Source organism: Olea europaea, chromosome 18 (assembly GCF_002742605.1).
Source record: "Olea europaea var. sylvestris chromosome 18, O_europaea_v1, whole genome shotgun sequence".
Classification (NCBI taxonomy): domain Eukaryota; kingdom Viridiplantae; phylum Streptophyta; class Magnoliopsida; order Lamiales; family Oleaceae; genus Olea; species Olea europaea.
Window position 1 is genome coordinate 13,564,715 of NC_036254.1, and position 17,261 is coordinate 13,581,975.

At 33.9% G+C, this 17,261-nt stretch overlaps 1 protein-coding gene across 1 annotated transcript; it reads left to right on the top strand.

Moving 5' to 3' along the window:
* Window positions 1-319: 319 nt before the first annotated feature.
* On the top strand, window positions 320-12,561 carry LOC111367533 (calmodulin-binding transcription activator 3-like). The gene is made up of 12 exons (XM_022988472.1): window positions 320-629; window positions 1,819-1,934; window positions 2,143-2,231; window positions 6,396-6,438; window positions 6,801-7,005; window positions 7,162-7,272; window positions 7,717-8,036; window positions 8,659-9,192; window positions 9,312-10,000; window positions 10,312-10,882; window positions 11,006-11,329; window positions 12,210-12,561. The coding sequence occupies exons 3-12, from the start codon at window positions 2,221-2,223 to the stop codon at window positions 12,315-12,317; spliced, it is 2,916 nt and encodes a 971-aa protein (XP_022844240.1). The 5' UTR covers window positions 320-629; window positions 1,819-1,934; window positions 2,143-2,220; the 3' UTR covers window positions 12,318-12,561.
* Window positions 12,562-17,261: the final 4,700 nt, after the last annotated feature.

Sequence of the window (17,261 nt, forward strand, 5' to 3'; positions counted from 1 at the left end):
TCGCTACACTTGTTTTAAATCATTAATTTGTGATAAATAGAGTTCTCAATTTTTCAATGGCCTCATGTTAGATGTCAATTTCCGGTCTAACTTGAGCCTCACTTTATGTATTTTGTAGCACTACATAGCTAGAGAGACCACTCTTATGTTGCTCCTTAAATGTTGCTATTGCACAACGTTGTTTAAAATGCCTTCAGTATTTGCTTGCTGCCATAGGGAGAGCTAGAAAAGAGCGAATCTTGTTCAGTCATCAAATTGGGGGATGAAAAATTTAAGGGATATAAAGAATTTCATAACAAATGGAAACAGTTAATAGGTGGTGCTAAAGACCTGAACTCTCTGAGTATTGATTTTGTCGTGTATCATAAGGGAGTAAGGATTTGCCTTTAAAATGGATAAGCTGTGTAAGCTGTAAAATGATGCCTTCTGCAGGCTTTGCTCTCTCTCTCTCTCTCTCTGCAAGAAAACATACATCTTTTTCAATTAGCTGAGTTGCTAGTTTAATGCAGATATTGATCAGATACTTCTGGAAGCACAGCATCGGTGGCTGCGGCCTGCTGAGATTTGTGAAATTCTTCGAAATTACAAAAAATTTTGCCTGTCTTCAGAGCCTCCTAATAGACCCCCAAGTAAGACTTTTAATGAACCTGTTGATAAACCTATTAACTTTGTAGTGATCAATTTGAGACGACTAGTCTCAGCCGTCAGTCATGGTTTACATGCACACAGATACATGCATTGACACGTCTCTTTTTCCTTTTGCACCTGTAACTTTCAGTTGTCACATATGCTATGTACTTGTTCCGGTTCTTTTTAATACCAGTAGTTAATGATAAAGTGTAGGATACTTAATTTTGAAGGTTTATTGGATTCAAATTAATTGGCATTCTGGCCCTTTATTCACGATTATTCACGAATCCATTATCTGATTATTTTGCATGACATGAAAATATGGTGTTGGTTTGATTTGTAATGAAAATTATCATACGTGATGAAATTTAATGGTTAAAAAATTGAAAGACCATTTATTCAATATCGCATCGTTCTGAGCAGCTTTGTTCAATATCTGCTCATATTATAGGATGTCTGGTGGTTTTCTTCTTATTTGTTTACTTTACAGTGTCGTCATATTTTAGTAACTAGACTCAATAACATATGACGACTTCTCTGCCTGATGCACCTCCCTGTCTTCTGTTTGTGTTTGTACATGACTTGCAAAACATTGTTGAAAGATGTCAGTCTTTATCCAGTCCTGTATATGTTTGGTAGGACTCTGAGATTGCAGAGATTTTCTAGGAATGAATAATGATGTTATTACTTGACTGACTACCCTGCAGAGCTGTTAGCCAATATGTATTGGCTTAGATTACTTCAACTGGAGATAACTAGAAAGTAACTGAGATTAAATGAAGTGGAATATAAATGGTTTATTGATTAGAAAAGAAAGAAACTAGGATTGAACAAATGATACTGAATGAAATACAAGATACTCCCAGGCACTTCAAGAGGCCTGACTCTACCCACAATTCTCTACTATTTATCTGATCCCCTTCTAATCCCCTCCCCTTCACATTTATAAGCAACCCCTTGACCATAACTACTTGATTTATTACACTTTTCACCCTCTAACTAACTGTTAAAGCTTCTGGAATAACAATTGATGTGGCTGCCTCTATGTTTGCATATGTGAACCGGATTGGGGTCTATCAATGTTTTTCTCCAAATGAGAAAAAAGCTTCATGACAGCTTTTTCAGTATTGTATCTTTCTAGTTGATTCTGATTTTATACATTTTATTCTGATATCATGTCCTGTTCAGGTGGTTCTCTCTTTCTTTTTGACCGTAAGGTGCTAAGGTACTTCCGAAAAGATGGCCATAACTGGAGGAGGAAGAAAGATGGAAAAACAGTTAAGGAGGCTCATGAAAGGCTCAAGGTAGGTATCAACTGATGTTCCCTTGTTTATGATCTTTCATTTTACTGGTAAGAACCTAAAAACTTTCTTTAGAAGTGATGACTTTTCTAATTATACGGATAAAACTGTTTTCAAAGGTAGAAGCTAAATCAGATATAAGAGGTCGTTCTTCTTTTAAATTATGTTGGTGCTTCCAAAATGATATATCTAGGGGCATATATATTTTCAGGCGGGAAGTGTTGATGTATTACATTGCTACTATGCCCATGGAGAAGATGATCAAAATTTTCAAAGGCGTAGCTATTGGATGCTTGAAGAGTAAGTCTGGTTATATTAAGATCTTAAATGTGAAAAAATCACAACTATCAATTTGTGATGATCAGAGTTGATAATTTTTGTTCCGAAGAGAAACACATAACAAAATCAACTAATCAAGTAGTTCTTCTACTTCTCATCCTCACGCTCTTCTGATCTCAATCTCACCTTTTCTGATCTCAATATTTCAGTCCAGAGGACTGCTGAACTGATAAGAAAGTTTACTCGTCCAGCTTTCTAAAGTTGTTTGGTTCAATTAGTTTGGCAATTTTCTGGCATTTACTAAATCATTGATACGTCAAAACAATTTGTGTTGACTGGGAAAATTGTTTAATCCTCTATGGTTAAATTTCTTCAAATAAGAGTATGTTTGGGAGTGATTTTGAGAAATGATTTTTTGACCGTTAGGAGAAAAATGGAGTCTACCTGTGAGAGAAGAAGTCAAATATGACGGTTAGAATAGTGAAACAACGATCAAAAAACCAATTTTTTTGGGGGGAAAAATCACTCCCAAACAGGCTCTAAATATGTCCACAAGTACAGGCCATCTTTTCTTTATCTTGTGGATGGACTAAAATTAACAGCTGATCTACCAACCATTGTAGTTTATTGATATTGGAATCTTTATTTTACTTTATTTTCCTTATTTTGAAAATTCTCTTTGTTTTAGTTGTTTTCCAAGTTAATGATCCATGGTTGATTAGTTTACTTCTTTTGTTCCTTGTACTCTATGGCCTATATAAATGCACTCGTAAGTAGGATGTCTGTCACTTTGATGTACTGTCAATTGAATTGATATATTATTCTCTTCAGATTGATTGTAGTAGGAGTTTGATTTGGATTTGCTCTTATTCTAAATCAATTGACTTCACGGCCAAAACTAAATCTAACAACATTCTCGCAGTAGGATGAATCATTAAGATGGTTGAACAATTCCATACTGTATAAATTGCAGAGGGACTCTGTTGAAGGGCTCTTGGACCTCTGATACAGAAAAACTCTCGTGTTTTGGCTTCCATAAATCCAGTAAAAAAACATAGGTGTAAATTTTTGGAAGGAGTACTGCTAAAATGAGGGGTCTCTTGAAAAATCATATGAAAAACATCAATGTCACTTTTTTATAGTGACACAATGTCACTTTATAAAGTTTAATTGTCACTTTTTTTAATTAAAAAACTACATACAATGTCATTTTTATTAAAAAGTGATGTTTGTCACTCAAAAAAGTGACAAAAATGACAAATATTCTAAAAAAGTGACAAACATTCGAAAAAGTGACAAAACACCAATTAAAACATTGGAATCAATTCAATAAAGTGACGAAAAAAAGTTACAAAACCATCGTCCCTTCTTTTTCTCCGCTCACCGCGAAATATCTTTAAGTTAGTTCAATGACAAAACACTAATCAAAATGTCAAGCATCTTCAAGTCAATTCACCCACCATCATCATCTACGAACTCAGCCAACCCATTAATCATAGTAAAAGTTTTTTGTACGTAAAAAATACTGTATAAGTTGGAAATGATAGAAATTAAAAAATGTGACAAACACAATAAAAACCTTAGAATAGATCTAGGGGATGGTTAATTTTCTTCATGTTGTCTTTGTAATTTGCTACTTACATTAATTAAATATAGAACATAACTTCATTTTAGAAACACAACAACCTACACGTTAAAAATGGCAGAAATTCGAAAAAAGTGACAAAATCTGTATTTCACACACGTAAAAACCCGAAACATGTAGAACAATAATTAGTTTACATCAATTCAATAGTTATTTTTCTTCCGAATGCATAACAAATAGCAAAACGACACAAAATGAAGTAGCTTACATTTAAAAATCATAGCCAAACATATTTTATAGAAATAAGTCAGACATACTTTGTCATCTTTCTTCATCAATTTATTGTTCATAATGCTGCATCTGAAATCAACCACAAACCACCATCTAAATTGAAACAATAAAGAAACATGAGATTGACTTCAACATGAAAAAACATTAGCACCATTTTTATGAATTCTGTTGCTTTTTGCATCCATAAAATATTTATTCTGTTTTTCTATTTGCCCAAAATACGAAACAACAAAAACAATTAATTAAATAAAGAGAAGACCTCAATAAATCATTCAATTTATGCTTAATGGAAAAATACGAAACAAGAAAAAACGCAGTGTATCTAAACACAGTCAATGAAATTAACATCCTTATTCTCAGCTTCTTTCCCTGTATTGTTGGATAAAAAACACTTTACATGGATGATGAATTTTCATAAATTATGCATATAACTATAGCCCAAATATCACAAGGTTTTGCGCAAAAAAAAGAGAGTTCTAGAAAATAATGCAACGAAGTATATTTGGTAAACCTCCGGAGTCCAATAAGATTGGAGGTGGCGCATGCTGGAATGGCAATATGGTAGCGTCGAGTAGATTAGAGTGTGATTGAGGATGAATCTAATTTGGTTTCATATGGGCTTAATATATACTACATAGTGGAGGAAATAATTCTCCACTTTCTTAGTTTTCAGTCCTTATGCGTCGCTTACGAATTCCACCAAGTTCAAAATGCTATTAAGGTTCTCCTCAAATGAATATTAGTAATACAGTATTAAGTACGTCTTGATGTGAAAATTAACAGGCTAAGTGTATTAATCAACTTTATAGCATGAGGACCATACTTGGCCTAATTTACCCATCTGGAATTAGTTCATACTTGGTATTCCTTATGCCACTTTGTCCCTATGAGATCAGGCTGTCGGATGACTTTACATCTTCGTGTTATTTTCTGGGAGGTTGCAATACCATAATCTTTTAACTCGCTGGAGGAGAATTTTAATGAATGGAAGTAAACTATGAAGAAAATAATGATTTAGACAGAAGACTATTAAATATTGGTTTTACTAATTATAGTCCATTAGATATTAGAATTTCATGCAAAGTAGTTCCTGAGTTTAGGAATCCTTGTCCAATTTACTTATTCCAAATTTAGGACTCCTTGTAAATCAGGTTAGTCATTTCTTTGAGGACTCTTTGTAAGGCCTATATAAACACAATTGCATTGAGGTTTTTATTTGTTTTAATGAGCTTATAATCTAATTGATATTTATTTCTTTAACTACATTAACTTTAGGAATATTTTATTTTAGTTAGCTCTTGTTCTAAGTTCGTGTTTGTAATAGAATATAATCTCTCTATAGTTTGCAGTCCGATATTAAAATTAATTTCAACCATACATTTACAACTATCATCCACTTATTATTTCCATATTTGATGGGGCAACTATTTCTTTTCATTTGTAATCTCATTATAATTTTTAGGGGTGTAAGCGGTTCGGTTTGGCTAGTTTCTTGTAGAATTTCAAACCAAACCATTTTAAACGCTGTGAGAAAAATCCAAAATCAAATAATTTAAAACGGTTTAGAGAAACCTAAACTTAATGTTTTGGTCCAATTTTAACTCACAATTTGACTGTATATTTTTTCTCTCTGTTCACTTTGTTATCCCTAGTTCAATGATTATAAAAATATTTTCATACTTTTTTGGTGATAAAAAAGAAAAAAAAGTATACATATCAATTTGTAAATTTGAATATTAAAAAAATCAAAGAAAAGTTTCAGCAATGAGATTATGAAATTAGGATAATTAACTAATTGTTCGTATTTGGTAATGAACAATTTATCAAATTACCTATTTTTGAATTGAAATTTATAATATTTATATTTTATTTTATTTTCGAGGTTAGAGTGTAGTTATTGGCAAAAAGTAATTTTTTTTTTTTTTTTAAGATCCAGTTAGGTTTCAATCTGCTGTGAAAATTTTGAAATCTAAACCAAAACCAACGCTAATGGTTCCACGTGGCACCAAATTGACGGTTTGGTTTGCATGATTGACAGTTTTTTCTTACAACCCTAATAATTTCTCCTAAACAAGCTAGTTAGGGATTGTTGATCACGTATGTCCGTTTGCTTACCTACACATACGTTAATTTTGTCTAGCAACTGGATGTAGTGAAGTACTATAATTGCCCTGTCTACTAAATTAGGACAATGTAGAAAGTGGTCTTATAGGATCATAATACTTGGGTTCAAATTTTCACCGCTTATACTTATTTTTCTTCCTATTTGGAGGAGTCTGATATCTTTTAAATGCTGATTTGTGCTTCAGGGAGCTGTCTCACATAGTTCTTGTTCACTATCGGGAGGTAAAGGTAATGATCCTTTCTGCCTCATCAGAACAGCCTGTTATCTTAAAGTGCCTTTTTAGCACATCTTATAAAAAAGTTGATCTTTTTGCAATCACCTTTTGCTTAAAGTGCAAGAAAGCCAATATATCCTCAAAATCTCTACTTTGAACTAATTTATGTAATTTTTATAATCTAAAAATCCTGTTATTTAAACCATACTTACGGTGAACTCTAATTTGGTTTGCGAAGGTATTCATGTCCTTGACTTGAATCTAGGTCGTCATGTACACATATTTCTCAGAATATTAGTATATGGTGTCCTTGGTATTTTTTGGGCAGCTGCAATTTTTATAAACATCATATTAATATTTGTTTCCTTGCTGCAGGGAAACAGATCAAATTTCAGTCACATTAGGGATTCTGAAGTTATTGGTAATTTGCAAAAAGCAAGAGAAGATAAACATAACTCTGAGGTGGACAGTTCTGTATCTTCAGAATACCGACCATATAGCCATGAAAGAACCTCGCAAGTTACAGATTCAGCTAGCCTTAACAGCGCTCAGACTTCAGAGTTTGAAGATGCTGAATCAGGTTTTCTTGCTGTGCATTTATCACTTTTAAACTGTCCAGTGCTACAACCCATGAAGCTGCATTGAAGATTTCACTTTTCCTTTTCCTTTTCTGTAATGTGTTACTATCAGAAATAACATCCTTTCATAGTCATCACTAAAAAAATTGTATCTGCAGTGTATTGTCACCAACAGAGTCCTGGATTCCAGTCTTTTGACAAGGTACAGCAACCCATGGTACAGAAAATGAGAGATAGTTCAATTCCTTATTGTGATGTCCCTATATCAGGTATTGCATCTTCATCCTTTTTTCCTTCTTATCGTCTATTCCTTCCATCGTAATTAATCTTTACGTTATTTCACTTTCACGGTTAATTGGGCCATTTCTGTAGCCATATCATTTTTAAAGCTTTAGTTAAAAAAATTTTACATAGTGAACGATGTGGTGTATAACAAACTTAGTACCAAAAATTCATTCATATAGCCGACTCCAACTTTATTAGGATTGCGACTTAGTTGAAAAAAAGACAAAAAAGGAGTATTTAAATTTTATTACTGTGTGAGTTTGCAGATTAAAAGGTCAAAAATTAATGCAGTATTCTCTATAAGGCATCTATTTGGCCGTGATAGCTAAAGTAAGACATTCATCCAATTACGGATGGCGGACTATTATGTTTGTACTTTTACATTATCGAAATGATTTTGTATTGGTAACGATTCAGCATTTCTGCAGATAATTATCTAGGACAATTCTCAGCTAGTAACGGCGCAAGTTTTGATTCAATTACTCCCATGAAAAATAATAAAAACTCCATGGATAATGGTTTGACGTATGAACTCCACTGCGACCTTGATTTCCAAGTTTGGGAAAATGTTGTGGAAAGCAGTAGTGATGGTTTTCAAACTATCAATTTTCAGCCACTACTTTCTTCGGCCCAAAGTTCGACGGGCATGATGCTTGGACAAGAAAATGAATTGCTTGGGCAAGTTGTTTCTGGTGCCATTGGTAACAGGCAGTTTGGAAGCGATCCCAATGGCTTGGAAGAGTGGCAGGTACAGATTGACATTACTGTTACATTTTCTATACACCATAACTGATAGCATAGCCAGCAGATGAAAATATTATAGCTTCAGGAGACTAGATTGCTCTATCCACTGGCTTTGATCCTATTTGACATGGGGTGTTTAATGTTGGAACTTGAGAATGATCTTGGAGTTTTATAGGTTCATGGGTAGGATAGGTTTTAATAGGATTATCTTGCTGAAGATGGTTCCAAAATATGGTATATTTTATGTGGTCCTTAGAAGTTAAAAAGTCATGCTTAAATACCTACTTGCCTGAAGAAATAGCTGAAGCACTAGATCAGAAGGATTTTTTCCCCCTATGGCATTCTTGTTTTGTGAAGCTGTCTCAGTAATACTCTCACTATCTAGTCAAAGTTTTTCAATATAGTTCACACATTTCTTTAATCATATAATCCGGTATTTTTTAGTTGTATGATTAATTGCAGCCGGAAAGACTTGTAGTTTTCCATGTCAATCATTAATGAAGTGATAAATCATGTTGTGATGTCTCGTTTCTATACATCTAATACACAAAGTTCAAAACAGTTTCTTCTCTTCTTGTTTCCTTAACTTTCAAATTAATCAGACTTTTGAATGTTATTTTGTACAGAAGTGTTCCATGGATCAGAAGTTTCCTGAGAATTCTATATACGACCCATACAGGGAGATACATACTGTTAATATTGAGGAGCTGCATGACACCATGGGGCCTTGCAATACACATCCAACCAATCAAAATAAACACCCTACGCATACTGATTATCTAAAGCAGGATGTGTATGCTGAACTAGGAAGTTCCCTGAAATCAGAGTCTAATGGCCACCTGAATGTGAAGGACAATGCCAATTACCCAGCCTTGAGACAACCTTACTTAGACGGTCTTTTAAAGGAAGGCCTGAAAAAGCTTGACAGCTTTGACCGTTGGATGAGCAAAGAACTTGGAGATGTTACTGAATTAGATACTCAACCTGGTTCTGGGGCCTACTGGGAGACAGTTGGAATTGAAGATGGAGGTGATGATTCTGGCATTTCCGCTCGAGTGCCATTGGACAACTATATTCTTGGCCCCTCTCTCTCCCAAGACCAGCTCTTTAGCATAGATGAATTCTCACCAAACTGGGCATATGCTGGGTCAGAAATTAAGGTAAATTTGATCATATCCTCTAGTCTAAGACTGATTCAGTTGCTCATATGTATCAGCTCTTCCTGCAGTTTTACTTCACAATATATGGTGTTATATTCTTTCGTGCGTTTCATTATCAGGTGGTTATTATGGGAAAATTCTTAAGGAGTCATAAAGAGGTGGAGAAATATAAATGGGCCTGCATGTTTGGTGAACTGGAAGTTCCAGCAGAGATTATAGCAGATGGTGTTCTTTGCTGCCGCATACTCTCAAAAAGGACTGGAAGGGTTCCGTTTTATGTGACATGTTCTAATAGGCTAGCATGCAGCGAGGTACGGGAATTTGAATTCCGAACTACTGATGTTCAAGACGTAGATATTGCAGATGCAGGAAGCATCATATCTGGTGAAACTGTTCTTCATATGAGATTTGGGAAATTATTGTCTCTTGGATCTGTCCAAACTTCTGTCCAGAAGGGGGCAGCAGAAAATGATTTGTGCAGTAAAATCAGTTCATTGCTGAACGATGCCACCGAGTGGGAACAAATGTTAGATCTCACTGCCCAGGATGAATTTTCGGCAGATAGGTTACAAGACTGGCTATTGCAAAAGCTTTTAAAGGAGAAGCTGTATCACTGGCTTCTCCAGAAGGTTGCTGAAGGTGGGAAAGGCCCTAATATATTAGATGAGGGTGGTCAAGGTGTGCTGCATTTTGCAGCAGCTCTAGGTTACGACTGGGCCATACAACCCACAATAGCTGCAGGTGTTAGTGTCAATTTTCGGGATGCAAATGGATGGACTGCACTTCACTGGGCAGCATATTATGGCAGGTAGGAGTATGGTATTTCACTTTGATTAGTGTTTTACATGGGGTTCCTTGCTTCATAACTAATTTCTTCTCTTTCAATATTTGTGCTTATTTTATATAAATTATGTTGTGTTCATTTATTGAGTGTGCGTGTAGAAAATTGATTGTTCTCATTTAAATGTTTAAAAAGCCATAATGTTCCAGCTAACAGTTCTGAGGTTTTCTGTCTGTTAATTTTAATCCTTGATATTTTAATTCCACCTATATCTGTTGACAAATCTTATCTCTGTCTTCTGCGCTGGGGTCTTTTTGCTCCAACAATTTCAATATTAGAGAGCGCATGGTGGCTTTCCTCGTCTCTATAGGTACAGCTCCAGGAGCATTAACGGATCCCACCCCAAAATATCCTACGGGAAGAACTCCTGCAGACTTGGCATCAAGCAATGGACACAAAGGAATTGCTGGTTATCTTGCAGAGTCTGCCTTGAGTGACCTCCTTCACTCACTTACGTTGAAGGATTCAAAGGAGGGTGATAATGAAGAAAAAGCTGTAGAAACAGTTTCTGAGCGCACTGCAACTTTAGTTGGTTATGGTGACTTGCCCCATGGCCTGTCATTAAAGGATTCATTGGCTGCCGTTCGTAATGCATCTCAAGCTGCAGCACGCATTCATCAAGTCTTCAGAGTACAATCATTTCAAAGAAAGCAGATAAAAGAGTATGGGGGTGGTGAATTTGGAATGTCAGATGAGCGTGTGCTTTCACTACTAGCTGTAAAGGGCAAAAAAACCAGGCAGCATGATGAACCATTGCATGCTGCTGCAATATCGATACAAAATAAATTCCGCGGTTGGAAAGGCAGAAAGAAGTATTTGTTAATTCGACAGCAAATTATTAAAATTCAGGTAAATTCCCTGTCTCATATGTTTCCAAGAAGAATGTGTTTATATATCTTTTATATTTAAGTTGTTTATTCTCCATAATGTTTTCAATTCCCAAATTCTGAATTTTGGCTTCCCTGGTAAAAGGCCCATGTGAGAGGACACCAGGTGAGGAAGAACTACAAAAAGATAATCTGGTCGGTAGGAATACTGGATAAGGTCATTTTGCGCTGGCGAAGGAAAGGAAAAGGGTTGAGTTCATTTAAACCCGAGGCACTTACTGCAGGTACTAGCTTGCAAGTAACAGAACCAAAGGAGGATGAGTATGATTTCTTAAAAGAAGGTAGAAAGCAAACAGAGGAAAGATTGCAGAAGGCCCTTGCTAGGGTGAAATCCATGGTTCAGTATCCAGATGCTCGAGATCAATACCATAGATTGCTCAATGTTGTCTCGGAAATGCAGGAAACGAAGGTAGGCATATTTAGTTCTTAACTAATAACTAGCATCTTATTTTTCTGAAAGCAATAATAACTCTTGCATCGTTGTTTGGAAAGTTTAGTCCTGGAATTTTGTGAATCCATATGGTGATGAAAATTTAAACAATGGGCTGTTTCATTACTTCTGTGACACTATCAAGACTGCACGTCATGTGCAAGTGATAATTGGACTATACATAGGTGTTTACTTGATGCAACAAAACAGATGACACTTGGGATATGGCATTGGCTGATAAAATGGTGCACTTGAGGGCCACTGTACACTTCCCATACTGGACGTCTTTCTTCTGATTCGTCAGGCCCTTGCTCATTTAAAATTGATGCTCTTGTTGGTTTAAGAAGCTGCTACTAACTCCACGGATATATTTTTCTTGCTGTAGTAAACTGACAATCCCAAATTATACCTTAAGCAAACTACTACTAGTAAGTTGGCACCTCCAAATCCCCACAACTAGTGAGAAACTCTCTCCCCCCCCCCCAACACCCCCTGTATGCTATTTTAAATATTTAAATTACCCCTCATCAAGGCTGTGAAGTCACCATCCGTGGCCCAAGACTATCCTGGAGGGTATCAGGTGAACCTCTTGACCTCAATGCTGGGAAACTGAGGGCCTTGCAGTCGTAAGTACTACCCATGAACGTGCATTCTTGTCAGCAACAGTCATCTTCTGATCTCGGAATAATTGTGATATTTATGGTCATATTTTGAGAATACACATCATTTGACCAAAATTACGTCACGACAATTTGTACTTCTAGCTTAAAGACCAACTATTTTGCTAAAATAATTTTTTTTTCTTCTCAATGATGGAGCTACGTCTGAAATTTGATTTGATCTTCTTGATTCTCTGCAGGCCAAGTATGATAGGGTCTTGAACAATCCTGATGTTGATTTTGACGATGATCTACTCGACCTTGAAGCTTTATTAGAGGATGACACCTTCATGCCTACTGCAACTTAAAATTACCTACATCATGTACTGTGTAAAACCACCACCTAGCTTAGTTTACTAATACAATTTTCAGATTAGGTTGCACTGATTCTCTTGTAAATTAGCTTTAGCTGATTGATTTTACCTTAATGTTTGGTCCAGAGTGGCAAGATTTTGATAATTGGGTTGGTAGTGGGAAAGATTTCTGAAGTGGTAAACGCTGATGTAAAATCTTAACCTCTCTGTGCGTTCAAAATGGTTTCTTTTAATGTAATACGATTTTACTACAAAATTGATGTTATCAGGTTTTTTAGAAACCCAAAATGTGATTCTCGTTTTTGTTTGTCTGTAACATGAAGGTGACTGATAAGTATGTTTACTTGATATATTAGCCTCTGTTTGGTGAAGATTAAAATAAGATTTTTGGAAGATCTTAATAAAAGTTGATGAATGTATGGTTGAAAAGTTGTGGAACCAATGAAGTATGTAGTTAAATTAATTTATTGACTTTAACAAAATTCTAGATTATAATTTTTATTAAACGGGGCTATATTTTTTCCTTTGTCCTAGTAATGTCAGCGTCAATAATGATTTCAACAAAAACTCAGGACGTCGCTAGATCGCGAGCCAAATCTCTCTGCTAGAAAGGCAGTAGAACTGGTCGAGCGAGATGAATGATTCAACTAAACTTTGTCGATATTGATGATTTCTCTTTAGTAGTATAATGTATTGATAATGGACGTATCAAAATTGGACCCGGATGTGAATACAGATTTTGGATTTGAGATTGAAACCAGGTTGGTTCAAAGAACATGAGCTGTTTTGCTAGTGGAAGCAAGTTCATTAACTGGATCACATTGACTATTCTACTCGACAATTCAAACATCCCAATATTTTTATTTTTTATGGGTTTCCAGCTTTATAAGGTTGAAAATATGTCCGTTGGACCATTGTATTAAAGATTCCTTGACTATGTGATACATTTTTTTTCCCGGGGTGGTTACAAATTTTACGTGCAAGAATGTCAAAAGTGTTGCCAAATATTGTTGAATTATAATTCAAGAACTTTGTTTAGGATTATCAACTTCTTGCTTTATTCAAATTCCCAATCTTGCTTTTAATCCAACACGTAACATGTCCATTGCTCATGATTTTGCAATCGTGTATGAATATCTTTTTGTATTATAATTTGCAAACCTCCAATCAATAGAAAGAGAGATGGAAAAAGTTATACGTCTCAAAATTTAACTCTCTTCCAAAAAAGTACTCGGTTGATGAGTGAGTTGAAGAGAATAAGACTGTATCCAATGAGGAAACAACTCGGATAACCATTTTCGCATTAGCAATCAGTGTTGAAATGTTGCGTAATAGATTAAAAGTAGAGTATCAAAATTTGGATAAAAGCAAGACTTAATTTACCATTTTTTCCCCCTTAACTTGATATTTCCTTTGTTTTGTATTGTTTATTTGACTTCCCCAATAGTACAATAGAAAGGCAAAAAGGGAATATATAATTTTTCACTAAAAATATAATCAGTGTTTGTATTACATTTCATACAAAGTGACTGATAACAAATTTAATTCGGCCAAGTTTTAAATTTTTGCTTAACCAAAAGATATTTATATCAAAATTATGAACGACTCATCCGTCAACATAATCAACGATCCAAATTGAAATATCTTTCCCATTAGTAGCAATTCTTGCATACGAAACAGTAAATAACATTTTTTTTTTTTTTTTGGGGAGTTCAAACCTCTCAAGATCACTCTTTCTAAAGACGATTTCTTTTTACTCTTCCACCTGAATCAAGATTACTCTGTGCTAAATGTACCCATGAATATGGAAATACTGATTAAAACATAGAAATATTTAATGAACATACCTGTTTCCTTCGAGCATCAGATATAATTGATGAAATTGAGAAGCCATAGTTGATGCCAAAAATAAACGAACAATAAAATAAAAGGCAAAGAATACGTTACGGTATTAGACCTCAAGGTATACCAAATAAACAATAGTTTTGAGGGAAAAATTCGTAAGTAACCTTAAAAATATATCTAATATCACATTTACTTTTGATCATTTTTATTTTCAATTTATTTTAATTATTTTACATTAAATTTTGTAATACAATCTGTTACACTTCGTAAAATTATGTTACACAGTGTGTTACACTTTATAGAATTATATTATACACATTTCACTATCCTATTTCTACTACCTTCATCACTTGTAATGTAGTGTGTTACAAATATTTTGCTGCATATTTTCATTGTTGTCGCGTTGTCACCATCACTTGGAACATTCATTGTTATACCATCATGGTCGACCCCGCAACTTGTAAAATTTAATGTTATATCATTTTAGCCACCGTTACAACCACTTGTAACACTCATTGGTACATTACCGTCATAGTCACCATAAATCTCTTTCTCAAACTAACACCCAAAATAGCCAGAAGATGGAAGTAAGTATAGAATTCTAGAACGACACAAATTTTAGATAGTATAAAAAAAAAAAAAAGGGAAAAAAAAAAAAAAAAAAAAAAAAAAAAAAAAAAAAAAAAAGCAAAAAGAAAATTAAAAAAACTAAATGAGTTTCATCCTTAGATCAATTTCTTTCCTTGAGCCCGCCAATGATCAATCATTAGAGGATATGTCCCCACAAGCATCCATCCAGTCAGAAGTCTTAACATTGGAAACTAGAGGATCAATATTACCTGGAACCCTACCCTCTTCGTTCATTTCTTGCAATGACTAATACAAGAATCAATACAAACTTTTTTCCCCTTTAGTTCAATAATTATGCATCAAAGAAATTACTGAAAATAAAGTACCAAAATATTAAAAATGTAACGACTAAAAATTAAAAACCAAGTTAAATTTTGGGGCATTTTACTTAAAACACCTAGTAACCAATAATGTTCAATAAAAAGGCCACCGCCCAATACTTTTTGATCAACCAGTCCTAGTCTATTTTATTATGAAAAATTATATTCACACTCCATTTTTTATTGAGGAAATTACTAGAAATGTCCACTTTCACATATCCATTGCAAAAATGTCCATTTTGGAATAATTTAGACCAAAATACCATTTTTAACAATTTATGATTCCACATAAAGACAAAAATGGACATTTTTGCAATTAAAAATTTTATTGATCAATAAAATTTTGACACATGTGCTCTATTTATTTCAAAAGTGCACACGTTAAATCACAATAAATGCTATATTTCTCATTAATGCAGAAATGTTGAGAACTACAATTCAAATATCGAGAAATGTCATTCTAAACATGTAATATATTGAGAACAATATTTGAAATGTCGAGAACATTTAATGTTGTGATTTGACATGTGTACTTTTGAAATATAAATGAGGTTCAAATATCGAGAATGACATTTGAAATGTCGAGAATATCATTTTAATATAGCTTCTCATAAAAGCTACTTCTCGAAATTCGCAACAAATTGGAAAAAAAATTAAGTGCTTTATTTTTTTATTAAGGGCATAATAGACAATTTAGTACTAAATTTAAAAAGTAGATATTTTTGAATTGACACCCATGAAATTGGAAATTTTTTAAAATACCCTTTTTTATTTGTTACACCATATTTTAATTTTATTTAAGGTCATCATTCTTTGCTTACTGAAACCCTTATGTTCTTAACTTTATTTTTTTTATGTAAAGAATATTCAACTTTTTGGTAATTAGCACATCTCATATATTATAATGGTTTGTATCAAACAAGTCCGTTTGGACGCCTAAATTAACTTATTGTACAATTATATTTTTAAAAAATAATGTACAAGTGTGCAAAAAATACCTTTTCCTCATTTTAAATCACACACATGGAAAAATATTTTAACCAAAACCATCATGAAAGACAAGATTTGCAAAATAATAGAATGTTGAAGATAAAAATTCGACAAAAAATAAATATGGACAAAAGTTTTACAATGAGTAAAAATTGAGAACCCTAAGTCAAATTAAATTGTAGTGCAACTAATAAAAATTGTGTAAATTACCTTTTTATAATAAAAATTGTTAAGTATTAAATACCCTATGCTCGAAATGTCTAAAATATCCAATTTAAATAATAATAAATAAATAAATAATCAAATCCACCCAAACATGAATCCACCTAAATCCCCCCTCATTCTCACGTTTCTAAACCTATTTTCATATATTAATACCACCTTCAAATCCTAAGTTCTTCTTCATATGCATTATTCCCAAAATTCGTTGCAATAAGTGATTACATATCTAAAGTTACTTTATTTAAACCAAAAACAAATAAAAGGGAGCAGATATTGAAAGTGGGTCAACGAGAATCGATTCCAAACACTTCAAAGCAAGCTTTACAATTTAAAAATTAATGACTTGACATGAGTTTAATTGTTGGTTGTAATGGTCACAAGTTTGTGGAGTGATACTATTTGTAATGAAGACTGTCAGTAGTCTCCCTATGTGGCATACACTTGACAATTTAGTATTTGATACATAGTTATGATAATTATTTTTTGAATTATACATCAAATGAAAAATTGCCAAGTATACTCCACATAGGGCGACTATCGGTAGTTTTCACTGCGAATAGCATTATTCCAAGTTTGTGTGATGCACAGATGATCTTAGCAATAGAGTATTTGAGAAACCGCATTACGGAGAGTTTGTCTAAGCAGCTATTGTCTAAGGAGATAGGAAGCTTCTACCAAGGAGGACAACAATCGGAGTTTGTTTTGTTAGGAAATATAAGAGGTGAAGGTGACAACGTCCAATAATGACATTCATATAATTTTACTACATTTCAATGGCAATACTTTAGAAATTGTGTAACCATCAAGGTTGAAACTTTGTGTAGGGTCGATTCTAAATTAACGCCAACTAGGCAATGGACTAGGGCTTCAAGGGGCCTAAAAATGAAATAAGGGAAAAATTCATAACTAAAAGGTTAAGTATTACCAACTA